General features: G+C 36.2%; 1 protein-coding gene across 1 annotated transcript in view; it reads left to right on the forward strand.

Annotated features, from left to right (window-relative positions):
• The window catches only part of LOC123544993 (U3 small nucleolar RNA-associated protein 25 homolog), a 59,651-nt gene extending 44,621 nt beyond the window's left edge, over nt 1-15,030 (forward strand). The window contains exons 14-22 of the mRNA XM_045331195.2: nt 2,323-2,479; nt 2,797-2,893; nt 3,899-3,984; nt 6,213-6,295; nt 6,630-6,706; nt 8,506-8,577; nt 9,074-9,198; nt 14,068-14,166; nt 14,763-15,030. Of these exons, the coding sequence (XP_045187130.2) occupies nt 2,323-2,479; nt 2,797-2,893; nt 3,899-3,984; nt 6,213-6,295; nt 6,630-6,706; nt 8,506-8,577; nt 9,074-9,198; nt 14,068-14,166; nt 14,763-15,012 (1,046 nt within the window). The 3' untranslated portion in view covers nt 15,013-15,030. The remainder of the gene's footprint in view (nt 1-2,322; nt 2,480-2,796; nt 2,894-3,898; nt 3,985-6,212; nt 6,296-6,629; nt 6,707-8,505; nt 8,578-9,073; nt 9,199-14,067; nt 14,167-14,762) is intronic.
• Nucleotides 15,031-18,685: the final 3,655 nt, after the last annotated feature.

The following is an 18,685-nucleotide window of genomic DNA, read 5'->3' on the forward strand; positions in this document are numbered from 1 at the left end:
CATTGAAAACCATTTCTGGTCAGTAACTTAAGAACCACTTGACCCAGAATGTTGAAACTTAATAGGATGATTGGTCATGCAGAGTAGATGACCCCTAACGATTTTGGGGTCACTCTGTGAAAGGTCAAGGTCACAGGGGCCTGAACATTGAAAACCATTTCCGGTCAGTAACTTGAGAACCACTTGACCCAGAATGATGAAACTTCATAGGATGATTGGTCATGCAGAGTAGATGACCCCTAACGATTTTAGGGTCACTCTGTTAAAGGTCAAGGCCACAGGGGCCTGAACATGGAAAACCATTTCCAATCAATAACTTGAGAACCTCTCGACCCAGAATGTTGAAACTTTATAGGATGATTGTTCATGCAGAGTAAATGACTCCTATTTTTTTTGAGGTCAGTCTGTGAAAGGTCAAGGTCACAGTGGCCTGTTCATGTAAAATCATTTTTTTGGAAATAACTTGAGAACCACTTGACCTACAATGTTGAAAAATAATAGGATGATTGGACATGCAGAGTAGATGACCCCTATTTATTTCGAGGTCATCTGATCAAAGGTCAAGGTCACAGGAGCCTGAACAGTGACTTGAGAACCACTAGGCCAAGAGTGTTGAAATTTAGCGGGATGACTGGACATGCCAAGTAGATGATCCCTATTGCAGCCAACCATCAATGTCTCTTTGACTTTCACTCCTGACCCCTATTGACTTCTTGCCTATAGGACTTTGCACTGGGGGAGACATGTGCTTTCTTACAAAAGCATTTTCTAGTTACTAAATGGATTTGATTTAAACTGAAAGTAGTTTATCCACCGTCTCCCACAACATACCTCACAAGGTCCATAACTCTGGTACCAGTATCTAATGAATTATCCCCCCTTTTACTTAGAATTTCTGGTTAAAGTTTTGATGCACTTTCACTATATCTCAGTTGTTACTGAATGGGTTTGATTCAAACTTAAAAAAGTTGTTCCACCTTATCACCCTCATCATATTACACAAGATGCATAACTTTTTGCACCAATATTATGCCCCCTTTTTGCTTAGAATTATACTTATTTAGTATTTTGATACACTTTATCTCTCTATTACTTAATATTTTTGACACATACTCAAGCTATTGTCCATGGCAATATCTTCATCCACCATTGGAGTTATTAAACACTCCAGTGAAAGTTCCAACTACGTCAGATGTGCCTAGTTTCACTATCCAGCATCAAAATAGTCGAGCATGCTGTCTCCTGTGACAGCTCTTGTTTAAGTAGCTATGCACCCTTTTAAAAGTACAATATATAGAGTAGCCAGTCTGTACTTCTGTGATCAGTTTTAAGATTGGTGATTGGTAAGAAAATATCATAAAATTACTGCCTATTAAGGTAGATATGATGATTTATCAACCTGAAAAGTCATATTGACCAAGGGCATAGCTGGAGGTTGATATTACTTTTTATACGCCCGTCTCTGAAAGAGCGGGGCATATTATGTGAACACCCGTGGCAGGTGGGCGGTAGACTTCCAAAAGCAAGTCTGCTCTCAAAGTTAAACAGTTTTCATCCGATACTCACCAAACTTGGTGACAGTGTTTGTGGGCATAATATCTCGGCCAAGTTTGATAACCAGCAAAATCGCCCTAGGCACTCTTGAGTTATGGCCCTTGAATTAGTTGAAATCTGCAAATTTAGCATTGTTCACCCTCTTAAGCTAAATAGTTTTCATTCAATCTTCACCAAACTTGGTGAAAATGTTTGTGGGCATGATATCTCGGCCAGGTTCAATAACTAGCCAAATCGCCAGAGGCACTCTTGGATTATGGCCCTTGAATTACTCGAAATCTGCAAATTTAGCCTTGTCTGCTCTCTAAGTCGAACAGTTTTCATCTGATCTTCACCAAACTTGCTGACAATGTTTGTGGGCATAATATCTCGGCCAAGTTTGATAACCAGCCAATTCGCCTCAGGTACTCTTGGATTATGGCCCTTGAATTAGGCCAAGTTCAGTGAGGGGCGTATTTTGTGTTAGTCTGCCACTCTTGTTCCAGGTTGATAAATCGCCATATTGACTAAACCTAATATTTTATCATTAAATACAACATCTTGAAGGTTAACTGGACATAGAGAAATCAAACATTCGCAGCAGTTGTTCATTCTTTCCCAATAAACTGTGTTCAGAATGTTATGATGTCACAATTGGAGGTCAATAAGTGGTTTTTTTTTAGCTCCGCCTACTAGTTAATACAACTATTAATTTCTAATCATGTGACTAAGTAAAGACCAATGGAAAAGACTATAAAGATTTGATATATAAATGTGTGTTGTTTGTAGAGGATTTTGAGGCAACTTTTGCTGGAAGCATTGATGATCATTTCCGTATTGGTATTGGTGTTGCTAAGAAAACGCTGAAGTTGTACACAAAGTTTTACTCAGCAGATATCATCCTGGCCTCTCCTCTTGGACTGAGAACTCTGATTGGATCAGAAGGGTGACTTTCTTTATTTGCTAATTTATAGTGTGACGTTTTACATTCAAACCAACTGTTGATACGTTGGCAGTTTAATTTAGCGTTTGTATATATGGTATTTTTTAAATAAAAGATCAAATCAATATTATACAGGTAAATCTTACAAAATATTTAATGCCTTTGCTTTGTCAAATGCGATTTCTATTTTAAGAGAGAGTTGGGTTTTCAGTGTTAAGTATAACAGTTTTACACATGCGTGTTTTCTAAAGTGACATTGTGTACTTTTAGGGATAGTAAGACACTTGAACATATTTAATAATGACATTATGTGATTTCAGGGACAAGGAGAGGGACTATGACTTCCTCAACTCTATTGAAGTGTTGATCATAGACCAGGCAGACATTCTGATGATGCAGAACTGGGATCATGTTTTAGTATGTTCTTTTATAATATGATTGTTAAGCATTTGAGCTGCGCCATGGGAAAACCAACATAGTACATTTGCGACCAGCATGGATCCAGATCAACCAGCGCAGTCTGGTCAGGATCCATGCTGTTCGCTTTCAAAGCCTATTGCAATTAGAGAAACCATTAGCGAACAGCATGGATCCTGACCAGACTGCGTGGATGCGCAGGCTGGTCTGGATCCATGCTGGTTGCAAATGCACTATGTTGGTTTTCTCATGGCACGGCTCATTTATTCATTGTTACAGTCTTGCTAGTTCATGTCTGTACCTACCTGTTGCACTGAATATTGAGCAGGTCACAGTATATAATCAGACCTACATTTCCTAGATGAAAATTGCATTTTCACCTAACTTTTATGGTTAAACACTTAATTTTAACTATATCTTTGGGATCATTGAGGCAAATCCGTTTTGTAGTGACTTTTATTATCACCTATTTATTTTTCTATTTAGCTTTATTTTATAGCCTAAGTGATATCATGTAACATTTTGGAGATGCTAAACAGAAGTAGATGTTTACTATTTATCCTAAGTTTATCAAATATAAGTTTATGTTTAAAGTTTGAGGTGCATTTTTTTTTGGCAATTTAATATGGTAAGGTGACTTTATGTAAAATAAAAAAAAATTCTGGAAAATACCATTTCACTACTTAAGAGTAGCCTCAAGAGGTCATCTGTCTTAAGCAGTCATTTTGGCTGTTTCCTTTGACTGGCTGCTTAACACTGAGGGTGTACTGTATGTGTCATTTCATGTCAGTCCCAAAATATTTAATTGTGTAGATTAACATGTGTCTTACTCTGTTTGAAATGACACATATATTTGCATATAAACAACATATTTTTAGAAGTTTCCTATAAAAGCATAGATAGAGGTGATGATGTATGTACTGGGAGAAATAACTTGCTTGTGCTATTCACTATGCAATATGTATAATATAAGTGCTGAAATAAATGTTTTTATATTATTTACAGCACATTATGCAACATCTACATTTACAACCACAAGAGTCTCATGGTGTAGATTTCTCTAGAGTCAGAATGTGGACATTAAATGGCTGGTATGTTTACTCTTTGTTATATTTGTAAAAGAAGTGCTAATCCAGTGTGACCTCCTTTATGGATTTCGATGCAGTATAATATTACAGAATGATAACATCATATTTGAGCTGCACCATGAGAAAACCAACATAGTGCATTAGCGACCAGCATGGATCTAGACCAGCTTGCGCATCCAAGCAGTCTGGTCAGGATCCATACTGTTTGCTTTCAAAGCCTATTGAAACCGTTAGTGAACAGTATGCATCCTGACCAGACTGCGCAGATGTGCAGGCTGGTCTGGATCCATGCTGGTCGCAAATGCACTATGTTGGTTTTGTCATAGTGCGGCTCATTTATTCTTAGAATCATGTTTTCAGTATGTCTTTTCATAGCTATCATGTTTTAATGATTGTTTTATTGATACTTTCAACCTGGTTTTCAAACCAAACCTAGTCATTGAAATTTGAACATTGTTGTTCGAGCAGGAGGGTGGCATAAGATTGAGTGTTGTAAATCAATAACTGTAGTTTGGTTTGAGATATTAATTGAGATATTAACCCTTAGCCTGCTGCAGGCGAATTTAACGCCTTTGCAAACAGCTTGGAACCAGATCAGACGCCGATTAAATCGGCGTCTGATCAGGTTCCAAGCTGTTTGCTACTCTGACAATATTTCTTCCAATTTTGGAGCAAATTGAATGAACTTTACAATTTAAGCAGACGACATTCCCAGCAGACGACAGTTTATCTAGCATGCTAAAGGTTAAACTAAAACTTGACATGTAATGTGTGTAAAATAAGACGAAGGTTGGGATTGTATTTGGGCTCGGTGGTTTATTAACAGATTTGTTTGTTTTTCAACAGTATTTCGGTTAGGTAACGACAGACTGTTTATTTTACCAATGTTCCTGGATTCTATACAAGTACAAACCTGTCCTTCACAAGTAACTACCAACTTCCCGACATGAATCAGAGGTGAAGGGTGAATGATTTTAGACACTATGTCTTTTTATCAATATAATCAAATTGTTACAGAGAACATCTGTCTGGCTCGAGGATCAAACTCATGGCCTCGTGATCAGTAGGTCTGCACTCTATTGAGCTAAGCAGGCATGCTTGGATTAGAAGTTTGGATTATTGTATTGAAATAGAAGTTTGCCTATAGGTAAACAAAAATTGGTATTATATTATTAACAAAGTCAGTGGGATCAAGTTCAAAGTCAGCAGAACTAAATTATTGTGCATACTTAGAAAATATCACAATTGCACAGTGGGCTAAAGGGTTGATCTTATGAACCTTTTGTAGTGTTAAATGGATGAGTAGTGGTTCAAATAGCAATCCAAGCTTTACCTTTTCTTGTGTTTTTTAGATTCCTTCAGGTCAAGGTCAAAGTCACTTGGTGTATAGATATCTTTTATTGAGACAAAGGTTTGGATTGGGACTATGACTTCCAACTATCACTGATCAATAATTATACACAGCATGTCACAGATAATCCGTATTAATTGGCAAACTATATATAGGGATAGTTTTATAGATTTGTTTTGAAAATGGTTGAGAAGATTAAAACCTATTTTTGATTCAATGTTTTATTAGGATAGACTGGTTCAAGAGCAAATTGCATGGTTAATGTATGAAATGAAAAAGAGATTGAAAAAAATGGTATATAATTTTGAACTGATTATTTGTGGAATGTAGAAAATAAATTTAAAAAAACTGAACTAATTGAGTGATATCATATTCATTCTAATTTTTTCGACATTATTGATCCTCTGCTGCACGCAACTTTTTCTTTAAAAAATTTAAGTGGCGGAAAAAAAAATGTGCCCAGTGGAAACCCTAGACTTATTGTGACCAAACTTGATGTCTAGATAGCTTTCGTTGAGACAAAAATTGGTATTGTATTGTGATCACTCTGGTTAAGTTCGCTGTTACTAAAATAGAAGAGCAACTTCCACAAGTGTTGAAAACCTGGTTTCATGGAGTTGCCGCATTTCTTGATGTAGCTTTTTGAAATGGTGGTTGGGGAGGAAAAAAGCTTCTGTCATTGTTGACATTGCTCACTTCACCAGAAATACAGAACAATATATCAATTTTGGTAACTCATGTATCATGGGATTTCACATTTCAATTTTCAAAGAATTGTGCATGTATTTGATGTTGAGTTTGATACACACTCACAATAAAAATCAGTCACATTTGTTGCTCATCTGTAACCTCAAATGATATTGCTTTGTTGTTGTTTCAGGGGCAAGTATTACCGACAGAGTCTAATCTTCCGATCTGTCCCTGTACCAGAGATATCTGCACTGTTCAATAAACACTGTCACAGTATCCTTCCTGTTCTTACTGCATTAGTCTTTTACAGCTGCATTTGTATTGAAATACTTCAGTTGTCAGTGACTGTGTACTTGTACCATTTATTTGTCACAGTATAAAACAACTTTCAGAAATTTGGTTTTCGTAGAATTGTTTTTAATGACTTAGCAAAACAGCATATTAACTGTCAAGTGGGATAAGAAAAAAACATTTTGTACATGTGGTCAATCTGAAGTCATATCTGTTAATAAATAGAAACTTAAGTGAAGCAAAAACTTTCCAGTGAAACCCTAAAGTTAAGCCTAGTAAATCAGCACATGCATATTGTCTTTAACTTGGAATACAGATTTTGCAGGAAAGAATGAGTTCATACGACCCCCAAGTACAGGGACTATATGTCAGATTACAGCACAGCTACCTCAGGTATGTCTTAATTTAAATATCAACAATTTTAATTGTGTGTACAAAATCTTTTCTGGCCGATAACTGTCTAGAGTATTTTATGGATTTTAAAATAACCTGGTAGAAATAATTACCAAAATAAGTTGATATGTTTCATGCAACACCCAGACCGCTTGATCAAAGGTCAAGATCGCATTTAGAGGTCAAAGATTAAGGTGTTTGTATGTGCACAAAATCTTGTCCAGGTGAGACTGTGTCATGCATTGTTATACCCCAGATACAAAAGTATATGGGGCTATGTTGGTGTCAGGCATGTCCATCCATTGGCCCGCTCGTCTGTCCGTCATGTGCACTCCATATCTTCTTAATCCCTGGACAAATTTTCATAAACTTAGCAGCAGTTGTTAAGCACATAAAGACCACACGCAAGGGACATAACTTTGGTCACTTAGTCCAAAGTCAAGGTCACAGGTCAAGGTCACAAAGGTGAAATAGCTTAATTTCATATCTGCTCTAAGATGTTTAAACCACTTAAAAGATTTTCATGAATGTAACATCATTTGTTTGCCTCACCAAGATGATGTGCACATGGCTAACTTGGAAGTTAAAAGACAAATAGTCAAATTTGTGTCCACTCCATATCTTCTTAATCACAAGATTTTCATATAACTAGCAGCAATTGTTAACCCCATCAATACAACCTGTAGAGCAGACATTCTAGATTACAAGTTCAAGGACACACTTAGAGGTCATTGGCCTTATAGGTTAAATTTATATCTCCTAAACTACTTGAAAAACTTTTATAAATTTAGTGTCAGTTACTTACCTCTTCAAGAGAGTGTAAAGCGCACAACACAGGTCACCAGGTCCAAGGTCATGGTCAGACTTGGATGTCAAAGGTCAAATAACTTAACTAGTTGTCCACTCTATATTGTCTAAATCACTTGAAAAATTTTGGTAAAAGTAACATCAGTTGTTTATCCAGACGACATGCAGAGCATATGAAATAGATCGCTAGTTCAAGGGCAAAGTCACACTTCGAGGTCTAAGATCAAACAGCTTAAATTTGTGTCTGTATCATATCTTCTTAAACACTGGAAGGCTTCTCATAGAATAAGCATCATCTGTCTATCTCATCCACATGACATGTAGAGTGCAAAAGTCAGGTCATAATGTCCAAGGTCAAGGTTGCTGTTATAGGGTGTTATTTGTGTCTGATCTATAAGGATTTTCATAAAACTGACATCAATTGTTGACCTCATCAAGATGACTTACAGGGTGTACAACCAAGGTCACTAGGTTCAAGGTCAAGATCATACTTGAAGGTCAGAAGTCATGATCACATATTTATTTAACCTATGTCAAAGCAGCATCTTGGGATATTAATCCAGCTTTAGTGATAGCTGTAGTTGGATTTTGTAATGAATAATAAGACATGTCACATGCAACATATATACTCCTAGCTTAAAGGTCAAGACTACACTTAGAGATCAGTTGGTAAGGTTATAATTATTTCTTGTCTGCTCAATACCTAGAGTCATGAAATTTTACATAAATGTTATTTGACATATGAAGTTGCATACCTAACATGTTGTTGGTGAGATACACAATTATTGTCACGCATTACTAAATGCAACAAATCTGGATGAAATCTTACTAAAATTAGTTGTAACAGTAACATAGTCTTTTGGAGTCTTCCAGATTTAAGGTGAAGCTTGTTTTGAAACCTTGTCAACATGTGACCACTCAGTTTGAATGTGTGCTTCATTTACATCTTTAACTGAAAAGGAGTACATTATTGATTTTACATATGATTTCAGGTGTTTCACCGACTGGACAGCACAGTATATAGTAAGATACCAGATGACAGATTTGATTTCTTCATTAAAAAGGTATACAAGGCACAGATCATATTTCTGTTTATAAACAACATTTTATCTTTGGGTATATCTTAGGTGACATATATTGCATATATCTAGAAATTTGTATGTAAGCTGGTATCTCATTTAGCATTGTTAGAGGGGAAAGTTCTATTTGTCTAACTTGTTTTAGTAAAATGTTTGCCCCTGTTATAATTGTTTGTCATTGTGTACAGGTAATACTGCTGTTAAATGCTTGCCAAGCAGTTGAAAGCTGATTGATTTTTATCATTATTTCAGTCTTCTGTCATAACCCTTGGCCTGCTAAATTTCTAAAATAGACTGATCCGTCATTCAGTCTGAGCAGTACCACTTTCTATTCAAAGGGGTGTTCACTGAAAATTTTCTGACTGGACAGCGAACAGTGCAGATCATGATTCCGTGCAGGCTGATCTTGGTCTGCACTGGTCGCAAAGGCAGAATCGTTTGCTGCCAGCAAGGTAAAGGTTAAGTATTGATCTGTTTTCAGGTGTTACCCCACCATTCAGATGCTGGAATGTCACAGACATTGATATTTGTACCATCATACTTTGACTTTGTTAGACTGAGGAACTACTTCCGGAGGGAGGAAATCAACTTTGTACAGATTTGCGAGTATGTTCTAACTGTAATGATAACTCTCAAGATCTAATGTTAACTAGAGTGTTGAGGTTATATAATGAGTATGGTCACTACTGTCTGTTACGATGTTGGTTTAAGCAAGACATAAGGATGAATCTGCTTCCTTGACTCAGGACAGTAAGTCCAAGAAATTTCATGTCCCTGAATATGAATAGGAAACTTGGGAGAAGGCCTCCATTAACTCACAAGTGCAAGTTTAACATGCAGAAACAATTTCTCTTTGACTGTCTTGAATACTTGATGCAGATTTGTCTCCCTTCCACTCTGTCAGTAGACAGTGGATGCATTGATGGTATATATTTTAAGTATTTTCATTTAGAGCCATACCTTTTAGCAGAAGGCCTGTCCATTTCTGCACACCTTTTTCAAACCATAACATTGAAAATATTCAAGGGATATTGTGAAGCCATCACACAAGGACAGAACACATTAAGAGGAAGTGTACTGTAAAAGAACCATAATTGTACCAATTTTACCCTTTTTAATTATTTCCTTTATTAAATTAGTTTTGTGGGCCCTTCCTCTAAAAGTGCTGGAGGGAATTTATTCAAGCTTTTTACAAAGACAGAGAAAATTAAGGGCAAGTGCAGTGCAAAAGAACCATAATTCTACCTTGCTTACTTTTTGAATTACCTCCTATTATAAAAGTTATTCTTTTTCATATGAAGGATATCTCTAAAATTGTATCAGAAATTTTGTTGAACATTCATATAGTGACAGGAGACAATGAGAGCAAGTTATAAAAAACGTAACTCCATCTTGCTTTCTTTTTGAATTATTACCTTTTATTAGCTCGTCTGATTTTTAAAAAAAAATCTACAAGGCATTGTCGTCACTTGATCGTCGGCGTTTGTTTAAAGTTTTTTGTTTAGGTCCACCTTTTCTCAAAAACCGTAAGAGCTACAGCTTTGAAACTCTGCACATTTGTTTCTCGTCATTAGTTGACTTTGTATGCCAAAAATCATAACTCTGATATGTATTTTGTTAAAATTATGGCCCTTTTTGTACTTAGAAAATTTGAGTTTCTTGGTAAAATCTTTTGTTCATGTCCGCCTTTTCTCAAAAAACTATAAGAGCTACATCTTTGAAACTTTGCACACTTGTTTATCATCATTAGTTGACTTTGTAGGCCAAGAATCATAACTCTGATATGTGTTTTGTCAAAATTATAGCCCTTTTTTCACTTAGAAAATTTGAGTCTCTTGGTAAAAAATTTTGTTTAGGTCCGCCTTTTCTCAGCTTTAAAACTTTGCACACTTGTTTATCATCATTAGTTGACTGTGTAGGCCAAGAACCATAACTCTTACCTGCATTTTGTCAGAATTATAGCCCTTTTTATAGTTAGAAATTCTGAACTGTAACTCTTTCCTTACATTCTGAACAGCACTTGCAGACGAGCAATGGGTTCGCCATAGACAGTGCTCTTGTTAGCCCACCATCATCAGATGATGGGCTATTCAAATCACTCCGCATCCGTGGTCCATCGTCCTTCCGTCCGTTAACAATTTCTTGTTATCGCATCTCCTCAGAAACTACTGGGGGGATTTTGACCAAACTTTGTCAGAAAGATGTATTAATACCCTAGTTGTGTCCCCCTGAAAATCAGACTGGTTCAACAATTTTTGAGTGAGTTATGGCCCTTTGTTTATTTTTATAATTTACATAGATTTATATAGGGAAAAACTTCGAAAATCACTTTGTCCAAAACCACAGGGCCTAGGGCTTTGATATTTGGTATTTAGCATTATCTAGTGGTCCTCTACCAAGATGTTCAAATTATTTCCCTGGGGTCAAATATGGCCCCGCCCCGGGGGTCACATGGTTTACATAGACTTACATAAGGAAAAACTTTGAAAAACCTGTTTCCCAAAACCACAGAGCCTAGGGCTTTGATATTTTGTATGTGACATCATCTAGTGGTTCTCTACTAAGATTATTTAAATTATTCCCCTAGGGTCAAATATGGTCCCGCCCTGGGGGTCACATGGTTTACATAGAGTTATATAGGGGAAAACTTTGAAAATCTTCTTGTCCAAACCACAAAGCCTAGGGCTTTGATATTTGTAATGTAGCATCATCTTGTGGTTCTCTACAAAGTTTGTTAACCTGGTTTTCGTTGAAAACCTGAGTTATTAGATTGGGGTAGATGTCGGTCGGGCGGGCGGGGGCGGCGGCGGCGGCGTCAAACTGGTGTTTCCGGTCAATAACTTTTGTTTCGGTAAAGATATTTGAATAAAACTTGGTATGTGTGTAGCTTATATCAAGACAAAGGCTGGGATTGATTTTGGGGTTTCTGGGGTCAAGGTCAAGGTCACTGTTACTTAAAATAGAAAAAGGGTTTCCGGTCAATAACTTTTGTTTCGGTAAAGATATTTGAATAAAACTTGGTATGTATGTAGCTTATATCAAGACAAAGGCTGGGATTGATTTTGGGTTTTCTGGCATCAAGGTCAAGGTCACTGTTACTTAAAATAGAAAAAGGGTTTCCGGTCAATAACTTAACTTAGGAATGAGCTATCATGATGAAACTTGGTGTATAGAAAACTTATAAAAAGTTGGAGCTTGTGATTGATTTTGGGGTTTCTGGGATCAAGGTCAAGGTCATTGTTACTAAAAATAGGGTTAGGGTTAGGGTAGGGTTAGGGTTAGCATATCTTCTACATGCATGGAGGGATTTTGATGAAAGTTGGCACAATTGTTCACCATCATGAGATGGAGTGTCATGCACAAGAACCAGGTCCCTAGGTCTAAGGTCAAGGTCACACTTAGAGGTCAAAGGATACAAGAATGAAAACTTTGTCTGGATGCATATCTTCTTCATGCATAGAGGGATTTTGATGTAACTTGGCACAATTATACACCATCATGAGACGAAGTGTCTTGCGCAGTTCCCTTCTTTAGAATTACTTCCCTTTGTTGTTACTATAAATAGCTTATATTGTAACTTTTTCATTACTAGACATAGGGAAAAATCGAGACCACTTTTCTGTAGTACAACATGCATGTTACATCCAATTTTGAGGTGTATTTTGACCAATCTCTACCTGGTAAGGATTTCTGTGTGGACTAACAATTTTTTTTTTTTTTTTTTTTTTTTTTTTTTTTTAAGATTAACTTCCCTTAGTTGTTACTATAAATAACTTATATTGTAACTTTTTTATAATTTACCGTAGGGAAAAACCAAGACCACTTTTCTGTGGTACAACATAGTTGTTACTTTCTAATTTTAGGTGTATTTTAAGGTATCTCTACCTGGTAAGGAGTTTTTTTGTGGACTTAGAAAAACAAAAGAATTACAATGATTACTAAACAACCACAAAATTAAAATTACATCTGCAAATACAGGTGCTAGAGTAAAGAAATTTGCTGTGACGGGCGTATATTGTGACATTCTGGCACTCTTGTTTATTCTTATGAAAAGTGTTGAAAACCTGGTTTCGTGGCATTGCCGCGTTTCAAGTTATCCCCCTAGGGTCAAATATGGCCCTGCCCCAGGGGTCACATGGTTCATATAGACTTGTATAGGGAAAAACATAAAATCTTCTTGTCCATAACCTACAACATTTGAATTTAGACCACATGTATAGTTTTGAGTGGCAAGATGAACCTTGACATGAGTTGACCTTGATCTTGACCTACTTTCACATTTCTGTAGCTACAGCCTTCAAATTAGGACCACATAGGTTTGTGTACTGAAACAAACTTTGACCTTGACATTGACCTAGTGACCTACTTTCACATTTTTGAAGGTACAGGCTTCAAATTTGGACCACAAGCATAGTTTTGTGTTCCGAAATGAAATTTGACCTTGATTTTGATCAAGTGACCTACTTTCACATTTCTCAAGCTACAGCCTTCAAATTTGGACCACATGCATAGTTTTGTGAACCGAAATGAACTTTGACCTTGAGATTGACCTAGTGACCTACTTTCACATTTCTCAAGCTACAGGTTTCAAATTTGGACCACATGCTTAGTTTTGTGTTCTGAATTGAAATTTGACATGGATTTTTACCTAGTACCTACTTTCACATTTCTCAAGGTACAGCCTTCAAATTTGATGCACATGCATAGTTTATTGTACCGAAATGAACTTTGTCCTTGAAATTGATCTAGTGACCTACTTTCACATTTCTCAAGCTACAGCTTTCAAATTTGGACCACATGCATGGGCCACATGCACAGTGTTGTGTACCGAAATGAAATTTGACCTTGAGCTAGTCTTGAAATTTGGAACATTCAAAAATGGCTCATTGGTGGGCACCAAGATCACTTTGTGATCTCTTGTTAAATTAAGTTGCCCTAGTCATTTCTCTAAAAGGTCTGAAGGATATTTATTCAAATTGGGTAAAAGATCTATGACATTAGGGGAAAGTACAGTGCACAAGAAGCATGACGCTTTGTTAAAATGTAGCTGGGTAACACATAACTACCTTTCACTTTTCACTATCCCAGTTTCCTAACTTTCTGTATTTTCCATATCTATCCACTTGACAAAAACACTTTTCCCGTAATAGTCAAGTGTGACTGAGACAACGTACGTGTACATGTACATGGTGTTATCTCAGTACAGATATTCTATGTATTAATTTGTAGTTCACTCAGCGGTATCAGAAAATACATACTTGAAGCCAAGAAACATGATAAAGACAAAAATGCCATTTTGTAACAGATTGAAATGATTAGAGATTATCTATCTCTCATTGAAGAGTTCAAATTCTTCTAACATCTTAGTACACTAATGCATGTTTGCATTTTTGAATGAGAATATGTGGATGAAATCTGAATATATTTGCTCAAACCTTGTAGATGACTTTGACAGAATTCTTCCTTGTTTCACAGGTATTCCAAGGACAAAACAGTTAACACAGCAAGAAACCTGTTTTACCACAAAAAAGTTCCATATTTGCTGTATACAGAAAGATTCCATTTTTACAAAAGGTAGCTGTTTGATTCCTTATACTAAACTTTGTGTGCCCCCCCCACTCCAAATTTTTTGGATGGTTGGGCACTTCGAGTTGCCCTTGTTCGCACATCCATCCTTCCGTCTGTCAGAAATTGTGTCATTCTTCTCTCAAACAGTATTTGACCCAGAATCATTAAACCTCACATGGTTGTTATTCAGCAGGGCAAGTTGTGCACCATGGTTTTTAATTTGGATCTCGTACAGCCATACCAAAGTTATGGCCCATGATTTAGTCAAAAATATGCATAAAAAGGGCTTAAGTTTGTGTCATATGTCTCAGGTATCACTCAGTCAGACCAGAGTTATGGCCCTTGACAGTCAAAAATATGCATAAAAATATATAAGTTGTGTCGCTTTTATCTCAAAAAGTATTATGCCTAGGTTTATTAAACATCATAGGAATAATATTCAGAATGTGAAGTTGTGATAATTTTCCAGATTTCCTTCAGTCAGAAACAAAACGTTTACACTTTACATTAAATAACTTATCACCAAGTTGACATTTAACAAGTTGTTGTTGCTTAAAGAAAATAGTACTATGCACTGCAGTATTTATTTCATGATTTCACAGGGTACGATTGAGAGGAATTCGTCACATTGTGTTTTATGGCCTACCACAATATCCAAACCTATACAGCGAGATGTGCAATATGCTGCATGATGCAAAGAGCAAACATCGTGTTGATAATCAGACTTGTACTGTTATCTATGCAAAATTTGATGCACAGAAGTTAGCGGAAGTTGTTGGTACAGAGCGTGCTGGAAAAATGATCCATTCTCAGAAATCTGTTCATATGTTTGTCACAGGAGAAAATGGTTGAATAAATATTGAAGTTACATGTAGTGTCTTTGTCTTTTGTGTTTGTGTTTGTCTATACCTAACATTAGAGCCTGTATTCTCTCAGGTTATATGCAGACATTAAAGATATTTGGCCACAGTTGGGAAGAAATTTTTCAACATGATCATTTCCACCAAGTTTGACATAGAATGTGTATATGACATTTAAAATGATTAAAGTGTGTGGAAATAAGTTAGATATTGGTAGAAGAACAAAAAGAATGTCAATTTTCTCCTTTCTTTGAAGGGGTTGCAACAGTGAACTCCCTTCAGCACAATATTTTAAATAATTTATTTAATTTGATTTTAGAGATAGAATATTTATATGTGAAAAGTGAATAAGTCCAGTTCAGTCACCCATTTCAGTGACGATGATTTGTGCTGATATCATTAAGAATTCTTTAAGAACTTCTGACTAGTGGTCACCAAGATTAGTCTTTCAATGTAAGGATTCATCAGTGTCCAGTATTTATGTTCCCGTTCAAAATTCTACTCACTTGATTGTAGACTATTTTAGATACCAGAGCCTACAGTTTTCAAACTTTATATGTATATTGCCTGTAGTCAATAGATGACACATACATGTATTGTTTTAGATGTTAGAAGTTCCAAGGTCATAATGACCTGAGACTGAAACAGTTTCTCATGATGGGTAAAGGACAATTAGGCCAACAACAGTCGTACATCATTTTTAGCTCGCCTGAGCACAAAGTGTTCATGGTGAGCTATTGTGGTCGTGTGTCCATCCATCTATCGTCAGCAATTTCTTCAAACGACATCTCAAAAACCAATGAATGTATATAGTGAAAACGTAAAAAAAAAATCATATATGAAACTGCAAGCCCAATTTTAGAATAATTTCACACAAATGGTCCTCTTGTGACCTACCAAGTTTGTTCAAATTATTTTGATTTGTCATAAAACATGGCCGCCAGGGACAGTTGTCACTTTTTCCCTCTGTGTATATTGGAAACTTTCAAAATGTTCTTGTCAGAAACAGCAGGTCCAATTTTAAAATAATTTTACATAAATGTTTCTTGGGTGACCTTTTACGAAGATTGTACAAATTATTCTGTTTCGTCAAACATGGCCGATGGGGTGTGCGATCACTTTTCCCATATTTATTTATTGGAAACTCAAAATATTCTTGTAAGAAAACACTGGCACTATTTCAATATAATTTCACATACATTTTCCTTGCATAACCCCTCTTGTTTTATTCGTAACTAGGGAATGCTTTGGCCTACAATAGTCCAACTTAAGGATGATTAGATGTGATCAATAGATGACCATTATTATATCGGGGGTCAGTAGGTCAAGTTCACAATTATTCTGAGACTAAAAACGTCTCTGCTCAATGAAGAAAGAACATTAGTATACAGCCCTCATACTCATAGCATTCATTGCTTGTGGTTAGTAGATGACCCCTACTGTTCTGAGGGTCAGAGGTCATAATTAGTGACCATTAGAAAAAATGGTTTTGATAAACCTTTGAGCCTATTGCCTTCAAACTTCACAGGGTGATTGCCAGTGGTTGGTAGATGGCCCCTATCATTTTAGGGGCCGAAAGTCTAAATAACATTGACATTGGGTTCCACTCGGTAACTAAAGAAACTTTTTACCTACGGCCTTCGAACTTCTTGGTATGACTGCCTCTGATCAACAGATGGCTTCTGATGTTTTTCGCCAAATAAGTCGAGGCCACATTGACCGTGATACTAAAAGCAACTGGAAAGCATTGGTGATTTGGTTGCACAACATCTGTGATCAGTAGATGGTCCCTAGTTTTTTGATGGTCAAATTTTAAGGAGCATTGTAAAGTTAAAAATGTTAAATTTCAGTGTGTATAAACCATAACTGTTTCGTACATGTATGTTGAACACAGTAGTTCTTTATATTGTACATTATCATGCATACTAGCATTTCAAAAAAGGTCCTCTTCTTGGTCACCCTTTTCAACAAACATATTTGCTTTTGGCGGTCTTGAGGTGCTCTTGTGTAATTCCATATCAATTTTGTTACAGTTTGAATTAGCTATACTGTGTTGGTGCGCCGTAAAACCCAAATAAATAAATAAAATTTGAATTAGCTTCAATTGACCAAGAGCTGATACGAAAAGACTTGAAATAGAAGTAGATTTATTTACAGAGTAAATATTTCATTACTTTCTCCAAATTTACAAATGTATTTTGTCAATACCAAGGATCTACTGTCCTTTATAAACTTCTATTATAAGAGCGTATTCATATTTGACAAGAATCTGTCAGAATTGTGGAAATTAAAAACTAATTGGATAAAATTACGGTAGGAACGTCAGCAATAACGCTCATTGACATTAAAAACAGATATTCTGTAACACTCACATGTCTTCAAGTCATCATTTTAGACATTATCGCACTACTAGATGATTACAGGCGAACTTGAGGATCAGCTTGAGTTGTAACTCAATAGATAAATAACATTGATATGTATTGATGTTAAGGTTTCAAACCTGAGCAAAATTTCATAAAAAAAAAGAGTTCAAATCGATATTTTAATGACTGTTCTTTACGGAGTAATGTATTCATTAAAATGCGTCATTACAAAATGAATCACACACAGGAGAAAGCAAGGCAGCAGACATAACTTACGTAGTGAGAAGGAACACCGACTTGTTACATTTAGAAAAATTGGAAAAACAAGAAACAGATTGTTGCGGGTAAATGTAGTTTAGGACTGGCCAACCTCGCAACGCCTTTACTCGGCTTAATTGTCAGACAGCTAATAAAAAAGTTCCCACTAAACTGAAATCAAGATTTCGTTTGTGTAACTTTAAGACAGTCACAATGAGAAGTGAAACCAAAATTTGTAGACCTGTTTGGCGCCATATAACCTATACTGTGTTGGTGCGCCGTAAAACCCAAATAAATAAATATGACAGTCACAATGGTAGCTGTGATTTCCTTTTTTCCGCGGGTAATGAAAAATGTTAAACTTGTATAAAAATTTCCCCGACACCTAGTACACTATGTACATATATCTTTCCCCGACACCTAGTGTACTTATGTACATGCACATACATATATCTTTCCCCGAAAACCTAGTGTACTTATGTACATGCACATACAATGTGTATCTTTCCCCGACACCTAGCGCAGTATGTACATGCACATATATCTGAACGAAACAGCCAGCGACTACGATTGAGAAAACATTATCATCTGAATTAAAGGCCACATATGTTGCATATTTACTCTGTCTTTTTTCACAACAGAATTATTCAGGCGTTAATAAGTCGCTAATAGAGGTCGACATTTTATACCTACACAGAAATGTCATTACATACAGTGATCTAAGCTGACCTTCGGACTGACAGGTGTATAGATTCTTATTACTGATTAGATGCACGGATTTGACTATATAGATCTAGTCCGAAACTTGATGAGCAATTCTTGTAATCTACAGTAGAAGAGTTCAGCTGTTTTTTCTGTATAGGTTTGCAAACTTTCGTAAATGTTTAAAATAAGTAAATAGAATTAGATTTCATGACCCTAAAAATGACAAATAATTAGTGAAACTACGTCCAACAAACATAAGCAGTGTATGTGCGACCCGTGATGATGGAAATCACTAAGACCCAAAAATCAAAGATAACGGAGATGAAAACGCATTAGAGA

The sequence above is a fragment of the Mercenaria mercenaria genome, chromosome 1 (assembly GCF_021730395.1).
Source record: "Mercenaria mercenaria strain notata chromosome 1, MADL_Memer_1, whole genome shotgun sequence".
Lineage (NCBI taxonomy): Eukaryota > Metazoa > Mollusca > Bivalvia > Venerida > Veneridae > Mercenaria > Mercenaria mercenaria.